Here is a 13,738-nt window from a genome sequence, read left to right as displayed (position 1 = left end):
CTCCCATCCAGAGGATGTTCCGCTGGAGTTCTGCTTAGATCCAGATGGTGGGATCCGTGTCTTAAACAGCCTGAAGAAAATTATCTTGTCTCTGAAATTAAATTAAATATGGAAGACGATTCTAAAGAAAGAAAAAAGGGAATAACTGTCTTAACTACCTCAGTTGCTCCTAACGAAAAATGGTACTTGCATCGTTTTTCTAAATATTCGAGAATCATTCGGCTGATAGCTTGGATTCTGCGATTCTTTCATAATTCTAGAAATTCTGATCACAAACTGAAGGAAGAATTATCTGTTCAGGAAATAGAAGCAGCTGAGAAAAGGCTTTTCTTAATTGTTCAGAAAGAATCTTTCCAAAACGAATATACAAAATCAAAGTTGAAAACTGTTTGCATTTTCACTGATAAAGAAGGCTTAATGAGACTGAAGACAAAAATCCTTCGAAGAGATGATACAGATTATTTTATGTGTCCCATACTTTTACCTTCTGATCATCAAATTGTAGAAAAGTTAATTTTCGAAAGACATACAGTACTTTCACACGCTGGAGTTCAAATTGTTTTGACGGATATTCGTCAACGGTTTTGGATTTTAAGAGGATTCAAAACAGTTCAAAGGGTAATCGCAAAATGCATTCGATGCAAAAGATATAATGCAAAAAAAATCAGAACAGTTCCAGCCCCACTGCCTAAAGATAGGGTCTGAGATGCTCTGGTTTTTGAAGTAACTGAAGTAGACTTATCTGGACCTCTTTATCTAAAGGATGGAAAGAAAAGCTGGATAGTTTTATTCACCTGTGCTGTTTATAGGGCCATACATCTTGAACTGATACAAGAACTTTCCACCGAAGATTTTTTGTTGGGCTTCAGAAGGTTCATAGCCATACGTGGATGACCAAAAACTATGTATAGTAACAATGGTATGAACTTTGTTGGGACTAACAACCTCTTTCTTTCACTCGATTGGAGCAAAATTATGCAAGAATGTTCTATTTTGAAGATTACATGGAAGTTCAATCCCCCCACAGCTGCATGGTGGGAGCGTCTTATTCAGATGGTTAAGAAAATTTTGAGAAAAATATTAGGAAGAACCTGCTTGAGATATGAGGAGCTGTGTACCATTCTCTGCGATATGGAAGCTGTAATCAACGCAAGACCGTTAAATTATTTGTCTGAAGATCCTGAAGATTTAATGCCTTAAACACCCTCTATGTTCATTCAGGATATAAGAACGGTGAGAGTTCCGTACTTGACCATATAGACCATATAGATGAAGTCAATATCACTAAGAGATATAGATATCAGCAGAAATTGTGACAAGATCTCGGAAAAAGGTTTAGAGACGAATATTTGAGTCTCCTAATTCAGTCCAGAGATAATAAAGCTACTCGAAGACAAATATATTTAGGAGATGTGGTACGATTGAGAAGTGACAACAAAAAAAAAAGATTGGACTGGCCTTTGGGTCGAGTTATTGAACTATTCCAGAGTCAAGATAATTGTGTTAGAGTGGCAAAGGTGAAAACAGCTGCAGGTGAATTGATCTGTCCTGTGCAACGACTGTATCCTTTGGAAGTGATGGACAACGAGAACTTGTTTTTTATCTAAACAAAACCAATTTAATATCCCTGCTAGTAAAGAAATTAACTTTAAACCTCCTGATAAGATAATTAAAACTAGATGTGGTAGAACTATTGTAAAACCTTCGCGTTTTAATTAGTTTTTTCTTTTATGATTATACTAAGTATTTTTTAGTCTTGTTATTAAGTATATTGTATTTTGATTTATGTTCCGCCCACCATAAATCAAAAGGTGGGAGGAGATGTCGCGAGCAACTCAACAATTTTGTAAATGTAATTTCTTTAAAGGTTAAATTTTTACGGTTTGGCAACATTGTATCGTTTTTATGTTTTAGAATAAATAAAGTAAAAAATGCACCATGACTTTGCATTAAGGTGGATTGCCTGTTTACAGTGAATTAATTGGGTGGATTGCCCGTATTACTCAATTATAATTTCTCTTTACTTTTCTGTTAATGGAGTACCGACTGAATGAACAAAATTCAGGTAGAGTCTCGTAACAATAACCTTTTCCTGTCTTTGCATCCTCCTCAAGAAGAAAGTATAAATCCTATCCCAAGGTCTGCACATTTTATTGCGTAGGTAGCAAAGTGTAAAGTAGTCACCTCCTCCTCATAAAGGGAGAATAATGTGTTTTTGATGAATCAGATTGATGTTTTTATTCAGAAATGTCTGTGGATATCAGAATTTTCGAGATATTGCTGAGGTGGAACCATCACAACCGCAGAACTCTGGGGCAATAGGGAAAAGCTTTGGGAATTTTTCATAGGTGTGCCCTTTGGCGAAATTTATAGCCTTTAAAAATTACATACCAGAAAAATATATCCAAAGAGCTGGGAAATATTGTATGAATTCAACAACAGCATCTTGTATGGGGAGCATGAATGTGGGAGAAAGTTCAAAAAGCATGTGGCATATACAATGATGATGGCTTTAATTGTATTGATGTTGAAAAGATGAAAATGTCATGCATGACCTTGGATCCACACCAAAACATGGCATTCTTACAATAAAAGTAATTGTTCTTTTCATCTGCAAAATTTGCCAAATTAGGGCAAAGCAGTTGCGATAATACATAAGTTACTAGCCTTGTCCTTTACCTTCATTAGCACCAAAATAGTCATACATTCCGGTGTTTACAGATTCAAAAATTTCATGAAAGAATAGTGGACAGAAAAATGGGTAAACATAATTTGAATATTTGCCTTGTTAATTAATTCAAAGATTAAACTGTCACCTTCAAGGATAAATCCTTTGGGATAGTCTTAACATAAATGTTGTCTAGTTTGACAGTTGTCTAATTTAAATTTATAAATCAATTTCTGGAAACTTATTCAAGACCTTTTATAGACCAAGATCATAATGTAAGATTTTTGTACCTAAAATTATGTACTTAATTTCCTTTAATAAGTAGCCTGTGTTTAGAAAAGGATCATTTCCATTTAAAAAAGTTTGTCAGCTCTGAAAGGCAATGTAGGTGACTTTAATTTCAGGTAAAGATCTTTTTCATATTGCAGATATCCAGCAAAACTTAGGGTAATTCAGAGTCCTAGCATGGATTTCAAAATAGGATTACTTTGCAGGGTACTTCATCACCCCTGCAGCTGAAGAAGTTCTATGCAAACCATCGAAACTACTCCCACAAATTTATTCAACTTATGCTAATTCTTGTTTCTTCAGTATTTTCAACAATTGTTCCTTAGCATGTTGTTCATGTATTTAATCCATATCTGTGAAAATAATTGCCAAATTTCTTACCTCAATAAATCTTAATCTCATCACCTTAATACGTACAAGTTATCAAATAGTACATATAAAATTGCTTGCCCACTATTGAACATTTTCTGCAAGTAACATAGGAATAACCCAAATGTTATTAGCACAATTAATATACTTTTCCTGTTAAAAACTTTTACTGCTAAATGCTTTTAAAATTTTCATACTCAAAACAATGTAACCTGTCAAATAAATTATTCTTCATTTTTGAAATTTGATCATTTTTACATGAACTTATGTGATATGTGAATACTTAAAACAGCTTTGTGTGCGAAAAAAAAAAGTTGAAATTTTGGTCGAAGAATAACCACCAAGAACTTTCCAGCATTTTTAAGTTTCAGCTTTAATAGCTGTTTTAGTTGTTACATTTTAAATATCAACTTACGAGAGCTGTTTTGTGAATAGTTTAAGGAATATGCTATTAGCCATGATGTCACAGGTTCTGTTCTAACACAAGCAGAAGAAAAAAAAAAAAAAAACCACAAATATATAATATACATTGACATTGTATTTATAAATGCCGTCTATTAGCAAAATTGCCATTAACTAATCTGAACTGCATAGATGTTTCCACGACGGCAATCGAAAATCAATGCACTGCTTTCCCCCAGTCAATAATAAAGTGTTCAAAATGATTGGGTTTCGCAATATATCAGTAAGTGAATACTGGGATTTTAGATATACAGTCATGGATATGCTCATTAATAGAGTACAGAGATCTGGACTTGTGAGGACTACGGTGATTCCGGATTTAGGGATTTTTCTGATTGTAGATCCTCAGTTTAAATCTAGTTCAATCACATGTAGATATTATAAAATTAAAAATATAAAATAGTAATTTCTTAAATAATTAATCACTTATGACCTTAAGGGAGTCAAAATTTACAAAAAAAAAAAAAAAAAGCTGACTATTTGTTTGCTGTAAACATTTATTTCAATGTAAGTTTTTTAATTTGCTTTCTTTTTTATGCTGAGAGTAAGGACTCTCTGCATGTTTTATTATGATAAAATATAAAATGCTCAAGCATAAAAAAATAAGGTTGCTGGTGATACAGTGCTGCAGATTTTAGATCATTGATACTGGACATCCAGATTTTGGATTTTGTACTGTAGTAGTTCCGATCATGCCCACAGTATCGTTCCCCCACCTCTGTACGATTGCTTACCCAGATGTTTTGAAGAAGCCCAGATGGGGTATTCGTTAGTGACACAATACTGACTGCCATACCAAGTGTCTGGGGTCCGAATCATGGAGAATGCATGACTATTTGTATAGTCTGTGTGTGGTATAAGAGTACTCAGAATATATGGCAAGCCAAAAGTCCTTGTAAGTGGTTTGGTGATGAGAAAGAGGGTAGGAAAAAACTCTCAGACCTGTCTGTTGGGGGTGCTGTCCTTCAAAATTAGGATGGAACTACGTAATGTAGTACTGTTACCTAACTTGTTCTCAAAGCTCATAGCAATGGCAAATGCAGTCTTTTAATCCTCACTATGATAAGATCCATGAGTTTGTTCTGATTAGGTCTGACAAGTGAGATTAGATAACATTTTCAGACTTTTGCCCGTTATGGAAACACTGCAATATTTTGCTTTTGTTAAAACAGACTCGACTGTGTCATATTAGGAGGCAAGAAAAAGTACTCTTCATGAGAGTAATAAAAACATAAATTCATTTATAGAAACAGCAGGTTCATTACTAGTTCTGGTTTCACATGCCGCTACTTTACAAGAGGAACACACTGTTGTCGGGTTACTGCAGCTAAGTGTTGGCATTAAAAAATTTGACTTGTCATACCTAACATGACCTTCCGCACATGAAAATTTGCACCGCTAAAGCAGCCTTGCACTCGTTTCCACACATGCTGAAAGAATGTGTCCTAAAATTTGCACATTACTAAGAGGTGAAACTACTGTTGTAACCTGCTAGATTACATGGTAATGTTGACCTTTAGATACCATCCACCTACACTTCATTGAACTTCATAGAATTAACATAAAGCACTTCGTAAATGTTCTTATATTTTTTCCTGCCGGCGTATTTTTTAAGCATGTGTAACATCATTAATTTATTTTATTTACCATTTTAGTTCTAAATGGTTCTTTAATTCCCTGATATAGAGGTCATTTATTAAGCAAAAGTAAGCTCTAAAAGTGGCATACTGGACATATCATTTTAGTGGTATTTAAGATTTCATAGTGCAAAAAGTCCTATGTTTTTTAGATAACAAAGGTCCAATAATAAATTAAGAATAAAATCTAAAGTATTCAATGTCAGCTAGAAACTGGCAGGAAATTCTGTTGACTATTCTCAGAATTGTTCATTTCTGAGTCACTTTGGAACAGTCATTGAAAGTACCTAATGCCTTGAAAGGCGTCTCTGTAGAGATATGTATTAATGCTAAAGAAATGTGAAGGCTCCTTAGATATATTTCTGTTATCTATTATATCTCTTTTCTATATACATAATGAATCATTTTTAGAATGTAAAATTGATATGTACATAAGTTTATAGGCCCCATTTTAAATTGTCAATGATTGCTACAGATAGTTGTCAAACAGCTGGCAGTGCTAACTTTTGCAAAGAAGCAGCTAAGTAGTAAATTGGCTGAACACTGATAGTTTGACCTGGGTTCGATTCCATGCAAACAGACTGTCTGTGTATGCACTTTCATGTTTTTTCTCTATGTGTAATGTTGATATGAGCCAGTTTCCTTTAAAAAGTTTTCCATGAAGGCATCTCTCCTCTAAGGCAGATGGTCCTCATATGCTTTGGCCCACCAGCGACCGAGCAGTAAAGTTGCTGAACACTGGTAGTTCGGTAAGAGGTTCGAATCCCGTGAACGGGCTGGCTGCGTGGGTGTTTTCGTGGTTTTCCCCATGTGTAACGTGTATACGAGCCAGTTTCCCTTAGAAAGTCCTCCACGGAGGCATCCCTACCTTTAGGCAGATAGCCCTCGAGGCTTTGCCATAATCACACACCTCATATGCTTTGCCATAATCAAATAAACCAAATTGTTGCAATTCCATAAAACCTTAATTTATCTATGTGGTGGAAGATATAATGAGAGTTTATTCTTGGGTGATTTATCTAATTCTAATTTGATCTGTTGATATATATATATATTATAATAATAAATCTGTAGCATTAAGAATTAAAAGCTTTAAATGAACCTTTTTGGATTCTGTGAAATGCACTTTTGTCTGTACATCACGTTTTCGTTGGCAATTCAAACATTGAATCATCTCTTAAGCATTTTAGTAATACTTGACCAGCTAATTCACAAAGTTTCCTATTTTAATTTGTTATTTAGTGATAATTTATTTTTATCATTTAGCATCAACTAAGTTTTAGAATATTTTAGTAAGACATACATTTATTTAGCATTTTGCTGACATGGATTTTATGTATTGGGATGTTATCTCCTTATTATACTAATCATCTTGATATCAAGTTTGACTATCTTCTTTTTTTTTTTTCCCTTCAAAGCTTCATTTTATAGCTTTTGTTAATTTTATTCAATCATAATAGAATCATGATCCATTCAGCAGTTATTTGGTGCATTGTGACCTTTCCAGCCTGTATGCCAAAATATACTTTCCACCATTTCAGAATGAATGCAGTTTTCCTGTTACAGCTGTTTTTAAATTTTCCATGAAATAGCATTTGGCAGTGAATAAAGAATAATATAATGTCTTATCAGTTGTCAAGTCATTAATATCAAAAACATCCATACTTTGCCAACATTCTGTTAATTCTGATTGTTTAATGCTTCTCTTGTTTTCCCATTTAACTGCATTCAGTAGTAAGATCTTAATTCTCTTAAACTGTCTTCTTTTAAGAAATACGATAGACAAGAAGCTATAGTTTATTTCAGTACTAGAAAATATTTCCATCCAGGGAAAGTTTTTATCTTTTCATATAGTTTTAACTCATATTTATGGCAAGAGCCCTTTTATCACATTGGCTTGACACAAGCATGCAAAGCAAAATAGCAATTTTTGAAAGCGTAATTGAATTTCACTGACTAAAAATCATTGAAGATGCAGGTGGCAACATGTAATAAATGTTATATGTTCCGTTACAGCCATTTGCAATTAGTTGTCCAAACATATGCAATCATTGGAGATGCTAACATTCTGAAGGGTTAAGGAGGTTTGTTTAAATGCTGACAAAATGTTTATAACTTTCATAGGGTAATTTTTTTATTATATTTATATTTCTTTGGCTAAAAGAGGACAAATGGCAGGTGGTGTGCACTGACATGCTATCTGATGGGTTGAAGCAGGGCAGTCAATCAGAGATGTCATACTTTGCTTTAGTGTTGATGATCCATTAATGTCTTGAATGTGGAAACTATTCCTAATAAATCAAATAGTTATCCAGAAACCTGTGCCCAATTGATCAAAAGTTGCTACTCCTGAAGATCAGTATATTGCTGTAGTTGCCAAGCGAAATTGACAGGTGATCTCCATACATGTTACATCATTGGTTGCAGCTTCACTTTGTAAGACGATATCTGATAGTACAGTGCACTGAATGCTTTTACATGGAGGAACTGAGCATCTGAGTGCCAAATGTTTCTGTTCATCTAACCACCCATTGTAGAGGGGTACGATTAAAGTGGTCACGTCAACATCTCATTTGGATCATCTGACTTGTACAACATCCTGTTGTCAGATTTGCCATAGAAAGAGTAAATAAGTCTTTGAGAGCATGGAGATGAACAAACAGATGGAATCAGGCCCACGACATTATCAAACACCATGCATTCAGAGGTAGGGGCATCATGCTGTGGGTTAGAGTTTCAGTGGAATATCACACTTAACTGTGCTTAAAGACAGTTGCATGATGCCTGTGCAACATAGAGATGAAGTTGTACACCCCACTGTGAGTCACTAACTGCAGCAGTTGGTCCTGATTTTCTCTTTCTGGGTGATAATGCCTATTCCATCATCATTAATGTGTACCTCGAGTGCGAAGGCGTTTGTTGTATGGAGTGGCTTCCATATTACCACAACCTTAATCTCGCTGAAAATCTATGGGATACCTTTGGATGTACTGTCTTTGCATGTTTACGTCCTTTAAACAGTTAGAAACTGCTCTAATAAAGGAATAACCTTTGCTAGCATCTGGGATGGTTGATTACCTCATGGAGAACATGGGCACGTCCTTAAATTTTGTGAAGGTTCAGGGTAACCAGATACTAAGAAAGTTTTCTTTCTCTTTAGCTTTAAACAATAATTTGCAATGATCCAAATAATAATCCATATAATTTACAAAAATCTAATACTGTTTTCATCTTTGCATTCAGTGCTTGTTTTTACTTCCTTGTTCCCCCCCCCATGAATATATGTATTTGCAACCTTCATCTACAATTTAGTATTAGTCAAAGCTTAAGTTTTCCATTTTTGTTAATTTTATCATTCCATGTACAACATTAATGAGGTTACTGCCGATTTATTTTTAATTGTGGTTTGGTAATTACTTAGATTGTTATTTTCACCTTGGTATTATTTTTTCTGTAGCATCCAAGATTATATTGATGATGAAGCTGTCTTATCAGGAGATGATGATGAGGATGATGATGAAGAGGATATGGAGATGGACTCTGATGCAGAGAAGGAATGTGTTGACAGTGAAGCTATAGAAAATTCAGAAATGCTCCGAAAACAGATAGCACCAATGCACATGTAAGCAAATGAAATTAAGAGCACTGTTACTGTCAATGCCTGACTAACTTGAGTAATATTGAGGAAGACATTAACAGTTAGTTCAAAATTGCAGTTAAAAAGAAAGCAAGTAACTGGAATAACCCATATTACAATTAATAGAGGAATGGTGTTTACAGTTTGCCAAAATTCTCAACTGTTTGATCTTCATAATAAGTTTTAATTTAATTGTGTTAAAAAAGCAAGAAGAATAATCCATATTTAAATTTAAAAAAAAAATAGTGTTTAGGATTTGCCTAAATTTTTAAACAGTTTGCATAATAAGCTAATTTGATAACATAAATTAAACTAGTATCTAAAGTAAAAAGAACACATTCTAAATAACGAAAGAATATGGAATATTGGAAATAAAGGGATAAAAATAATTTATAAATGTCATGCAAGAAGAGTATGTACTACAGAATTTGAACAGTGTCATTGTGTTGAAATTTTTGTAAAAATATTTATAACTTTTTTGTTTTCGTGTAATTGTAAATTTTCCTTTGTCCCGCAGTAAACAAACTTGACTTTTTCTCAAGGATAGGGCCTGATTTATATGAAACTTGTTTTATCAATTCTGGTTAATCAGGAGTTGACTGGTTCTTAAGGCTGACTTATTTATCTTTTTATTTGCTTAAAGCTGGATGATTTTTTTTTTCTTTCTTTCTTTCTTTCCCTTGTAGGAAACAGGTTCTTGCTGATGATGACAGAGCTGTAAAGTTTCTTCAGAATAAGTTCCTAAACGAAGGAGATTTACATAGCACAGGTGCTCGTAATCGGAAATTTGTATGGAAAAATAATACAAGTAAGTACCATAAATATATTTTTCTGTGTTTGTTAAATATCTATATGTTAGCTTCTCATACAGGGTATCCTAAAGGTGTGACAACATATCAAGAACTTATTGGAAGGGAATGCTTTTGGAATGATTTTGATCAAAAGCTTTGCATCTTCTGAATCTTATCATACCTCTTCTGGCCATGTAAGTGAAAGAACATTCTTTATGTAGGAGGAAGTATCCAATCAATGCAAATGAAGAAAATCTTATAGCATTACATACAAATGTAATGCAGTAACTGCCTGCAAATGTCATTATTACTGTCTTTCGGAAAACACGCAAAAGCATTTTGGAAAACATATATGTCTGATTAGCTGTGGGAAAGGCAAAAACAGAGCAAACAGAACACTTTTGAGTCTAAGGTTAGTGAAAGGTACATGCATATTATGCAACTAATTACAATAAATTTACTATTCGGTGAATGATACAGTGCCTATTAAGTTATTGCAAAATATTTCTGTACAATATGGAAAAACAGTACTGTATTCTGCATGTGCACATAGTAAGTGCTTAAACAGCTGACCATTATATTGAACTTGGCTGAATGCATGCAGCGAGTTCCTCTGTAGTATTCAATGGCTTTTCATACACAGCCGAATGTTCATACTATTATAATAAAAAACTCACGACTTTCAAGCCTGGCCATAGTTGTTTATTCACTTATCTAGAGTTAATATCATTCACTTTTAAGGTACATAATGTGTGTTCTCAATTATCCAGGTGCTGATTATCTGCTGTGCCGATTATCTTTGTGTTGCAGTACCCGTGTACGCACACTATGTGCGAGAGTGTAAAAAAACCACACAAATCCGACCAAGCTCTAAAAGCTGTTGAATTGGCGCTTTAGATTTAGTTTCAGGGATTGATTCATATAATTTGTTCTGTATGCTTATTTTTTAAGAAATAAACCCATACAATATGTATGAGAATTGACAGTTTGCATTAGCCAGTTAACCCTTTGAGTACTGAATTATTTGAAGATTAAAGCCCATGGGACGGATTTAATTTGTCGCAATATGGATTAATATGTGAAAGTAATACATTTTATTTTGAATACATTGTTCTTGCAATTGTGTTTGATAGAAGATTCACTATTACTCGATAAAAGCCGCGTGCATTTACGACGTACTGATATTACTTTACTATCATCACTGTCACTTTCCAATTCATTGTTGCTTTCATCATTTTCACTATAATCACTGTTATCATTCAGCTCTAATTCTACTTCATTGGAACTATCATTTTCTCAGTCATGTAATGAATTTTTTTTTTTTTTATTTCAGACATCTGAGGGTAACATATCAAAAAGCAGGGGTAATAATAAAAATAAAATGGAATTAACCTTTTTTGCAGCTGTAAGATGTCATAAACAAATGTCAAGCAATTGTTTGTGATCAATGCCCACTGGCAGGAGTTCCGCAAACATCAACGCCTGCTTCTTAAATTCAGATAGCGAGTCAGACTCGTCCACTGTAACTTCGCCCAAGTAAGCAGGTGATAAGTCTCACTCATTAAATGTACCCAAAGGATTAAACAAGAGTACATTGTATTACCTCATTTCTTTTAAATACAATATTAATGTTTTGCACTTTTTCTTGGGCACCTTATATTGTTTGGATTTACAAAAGATTTGTGTTACCATATATTCTGGTGTATAACATGTACCTACAATTTCAAACTTTTAAAAATGTTTTATGTATATTTGCTATATAACGCGCACCCTTTTCTTATGAAGAAATCTGAAAGATACATGTGCAGTTCTCTTCTCTTTTGAAGTCATTCGTTTGAAGATTTCTCTCGCTGAGCGTGCAGTCTAACATTCTGCTGCTGCACTCACGCCTGCTAACCCATTTCTTTTTGTCATTTTACCTTTATTATTAAGCATCATTTTCTTTGTTCTTATGCCACATACAGTTCAACAGCAAAGTTACTAAAACTTCAAATGCAGCATGTGTTCAGAATTCCAGTGTTGTCATACATTTTTCTATTCTTTTTTCAGTCTTTTCCGAGTTTGTCATATAAGTGTACCATTTTTTTAGTAAGATGACTTGCAAAACTTTTTTTTTGTCTTTTTATTATTAACATTTTGTGGGTCAAACTTATTAATTAAAAATAATGTTCTTCGGACTTATTTAAAATTCAGTTGAATAGCAAAATCGCAAAATAATTAAAAACAGCATATCTTTAGAATTTCTGATAGAGGATTTCGTGTGTTGGATATAACAACGTTGTAATCCGTACAGTGTTGCCACTGCTGGCTTTCAAATCGTTGGGTTTGTTAAAAGTTCTTTTAATATTTAGAAAATATTAAATATAAAATTCGAAATTTAAAAGTTCAGGCTTACAGGAACACATGTTTGGATGGAGGACTACGGTATTCAAAATTTGATGGCCCTGGGTGCCGTCGTTTTCATACAGGGCGAGAAACATACATACATTAACGCAAATTCTTCATTATTTAATTTCTTTTAAAAGTAATGCAGGATGATAATATTTCATGGCAACAATTTGAAAAGTGATTCAGACATTTAAAGTGATATGCCACCAAATCCTGTTTCGACACTAATATCCCATTTTGCGCTGATGCCCTTTTAGGCTAATAACTCTGCAGAGGATGTGTTTTGAATGGAGAAGTTCACAGAGAACTTGTTCTTATAGTTTCGAGAAAAAAGGGCATAATTTCGGATAGGAATGCCCCAAAGAAGCCGTGGTTTTGAAGTAAACATTGAAGGCTTTAAAAATGACATTTGCTTTAGTTAAAATACAGTTTATCTAGTCTTCCTTTTAGTAGTAAATATGGCTCCTAATGAAAGGAACAGTGTTGGTTTCAAATGCAAAGTCGTTCAATTTGTGAAAGAAAATGGAAACATGTAGCAAACATGTTTGGTGTGGGTCAAAGTTCCATATATAAGTGGAAGAATAATCAAATCATAATAATTAATATGCTAAAGAATAAATGTGCTTTGTGTAAAGGAATAATGAAATGGTCTTGGCTGGTAGAAACTGTTGCGAACTGGGTCCTAAGAAATTGTCATAATTGATTAACAAGAAAAGCGTACGTTTGCTTGCCTTAAATTGGGCAAAAAAATATTGCAAATGAAAGTGAACACTTTAGACCAACTTTGAGTTAGCGTAGTCGATTTATGGCATGGAATAATTTAGTTATACAAGAAAAAACAAAAGTTTTGCAAAGACTTCCATGAGATTCAGACAGTAAATTGATAAATTTCTAGAAATATGTTATTGGCCTACAAAGAAAAAAAATTATTTACTGTTGCATATTGGAAATATGGATGAGTCTCTAGTAATGTTTGATATGACAGGAAATAAAACAATTGATTTGAAAAGAACAAAAACGCTCCCCATAAAAACAGCAGGTTGTGAAAAATCTCACCTCAGTGTAGTGCTTTTCTGCTTAACAGATGACACAACAATTAAAACCCTCATTATTTAAAAAAAAAAAAAAAAAAAAAGGACACTGCTGAAATGTAATTACCTAAATGTTTTCATTCATGTTCATGAGAAAGGATGGATGGACAAAAATGGTATGAAGTTATGGATAAGAAATGTTTGGCAAAAGCTTTTTGTTGCCTTAAAGAATCTAAAAAGTCTTAGTTTAGAACATCTAACGGTTAATACGAAAAGAAATTGTTTTGAAGAGTGTAATACAGGCATGGTAGTTACTCCAGACGGATTAACATCATTAGGTCAGCCTTTAGATCTGTGTATCAATAAATTATTCAAAGAATCTTTAAAACAGCAATAGAATATGTAGATGTTAGAATGTGGGAAAACATTTATAGAAGGAGGCCAAGTGCATCATACCAGTCTAGAAA

General features: G+C 33.6%; 1 protein-coding gene across 7 annotated transcripts in view; it reads left to right on the top strand.

The window, feature by feature from the left end:
- Positions 1-13,738, top strand: part of LOC118197107 (uncharacterized) — a 289,292-nt gene that overhangs the window by 229,590 nt on the left and 45,964 nt on the right. For all 7 annotated transcript variants that reach the window (XM_085809940.1, XM_085809939.1, XM_085809938.1 and 4 more), the window contains 2 exons: positions 8,882-9,046; positions 9,748-9,869. In XM_085809940.1, coding sequence (XP_085666066.1) covers positions 8,882-9,046; positions 9,748-9,869 — 287 coding nt within the window. The remainder of the gene's footprint in view (positions 1-8,881; positions 9,047-9,747; positions 9,870-13,738) is intronic.

This window comes from Stegodyphus dumicola, chromosome X2 (genome assembly GCF_044657685.1).
Source record: "Stegodyphus dumicola isolate Sdum_Otavi_A_Nest chromosome X2, ASM4465768v1".
Taxonomy (NCBI): Eukaryota; Metazoa; Arthropoda; class Arachnida; order Araneae; family Eresidae; genus Stegodyphus; species Stegodyphus dumicola.
The sequence above is the reverse complement of the archived record's forward strand: the minus strand, read 5'-3'. Positions and strand labels throughout refer to the sequence as shown.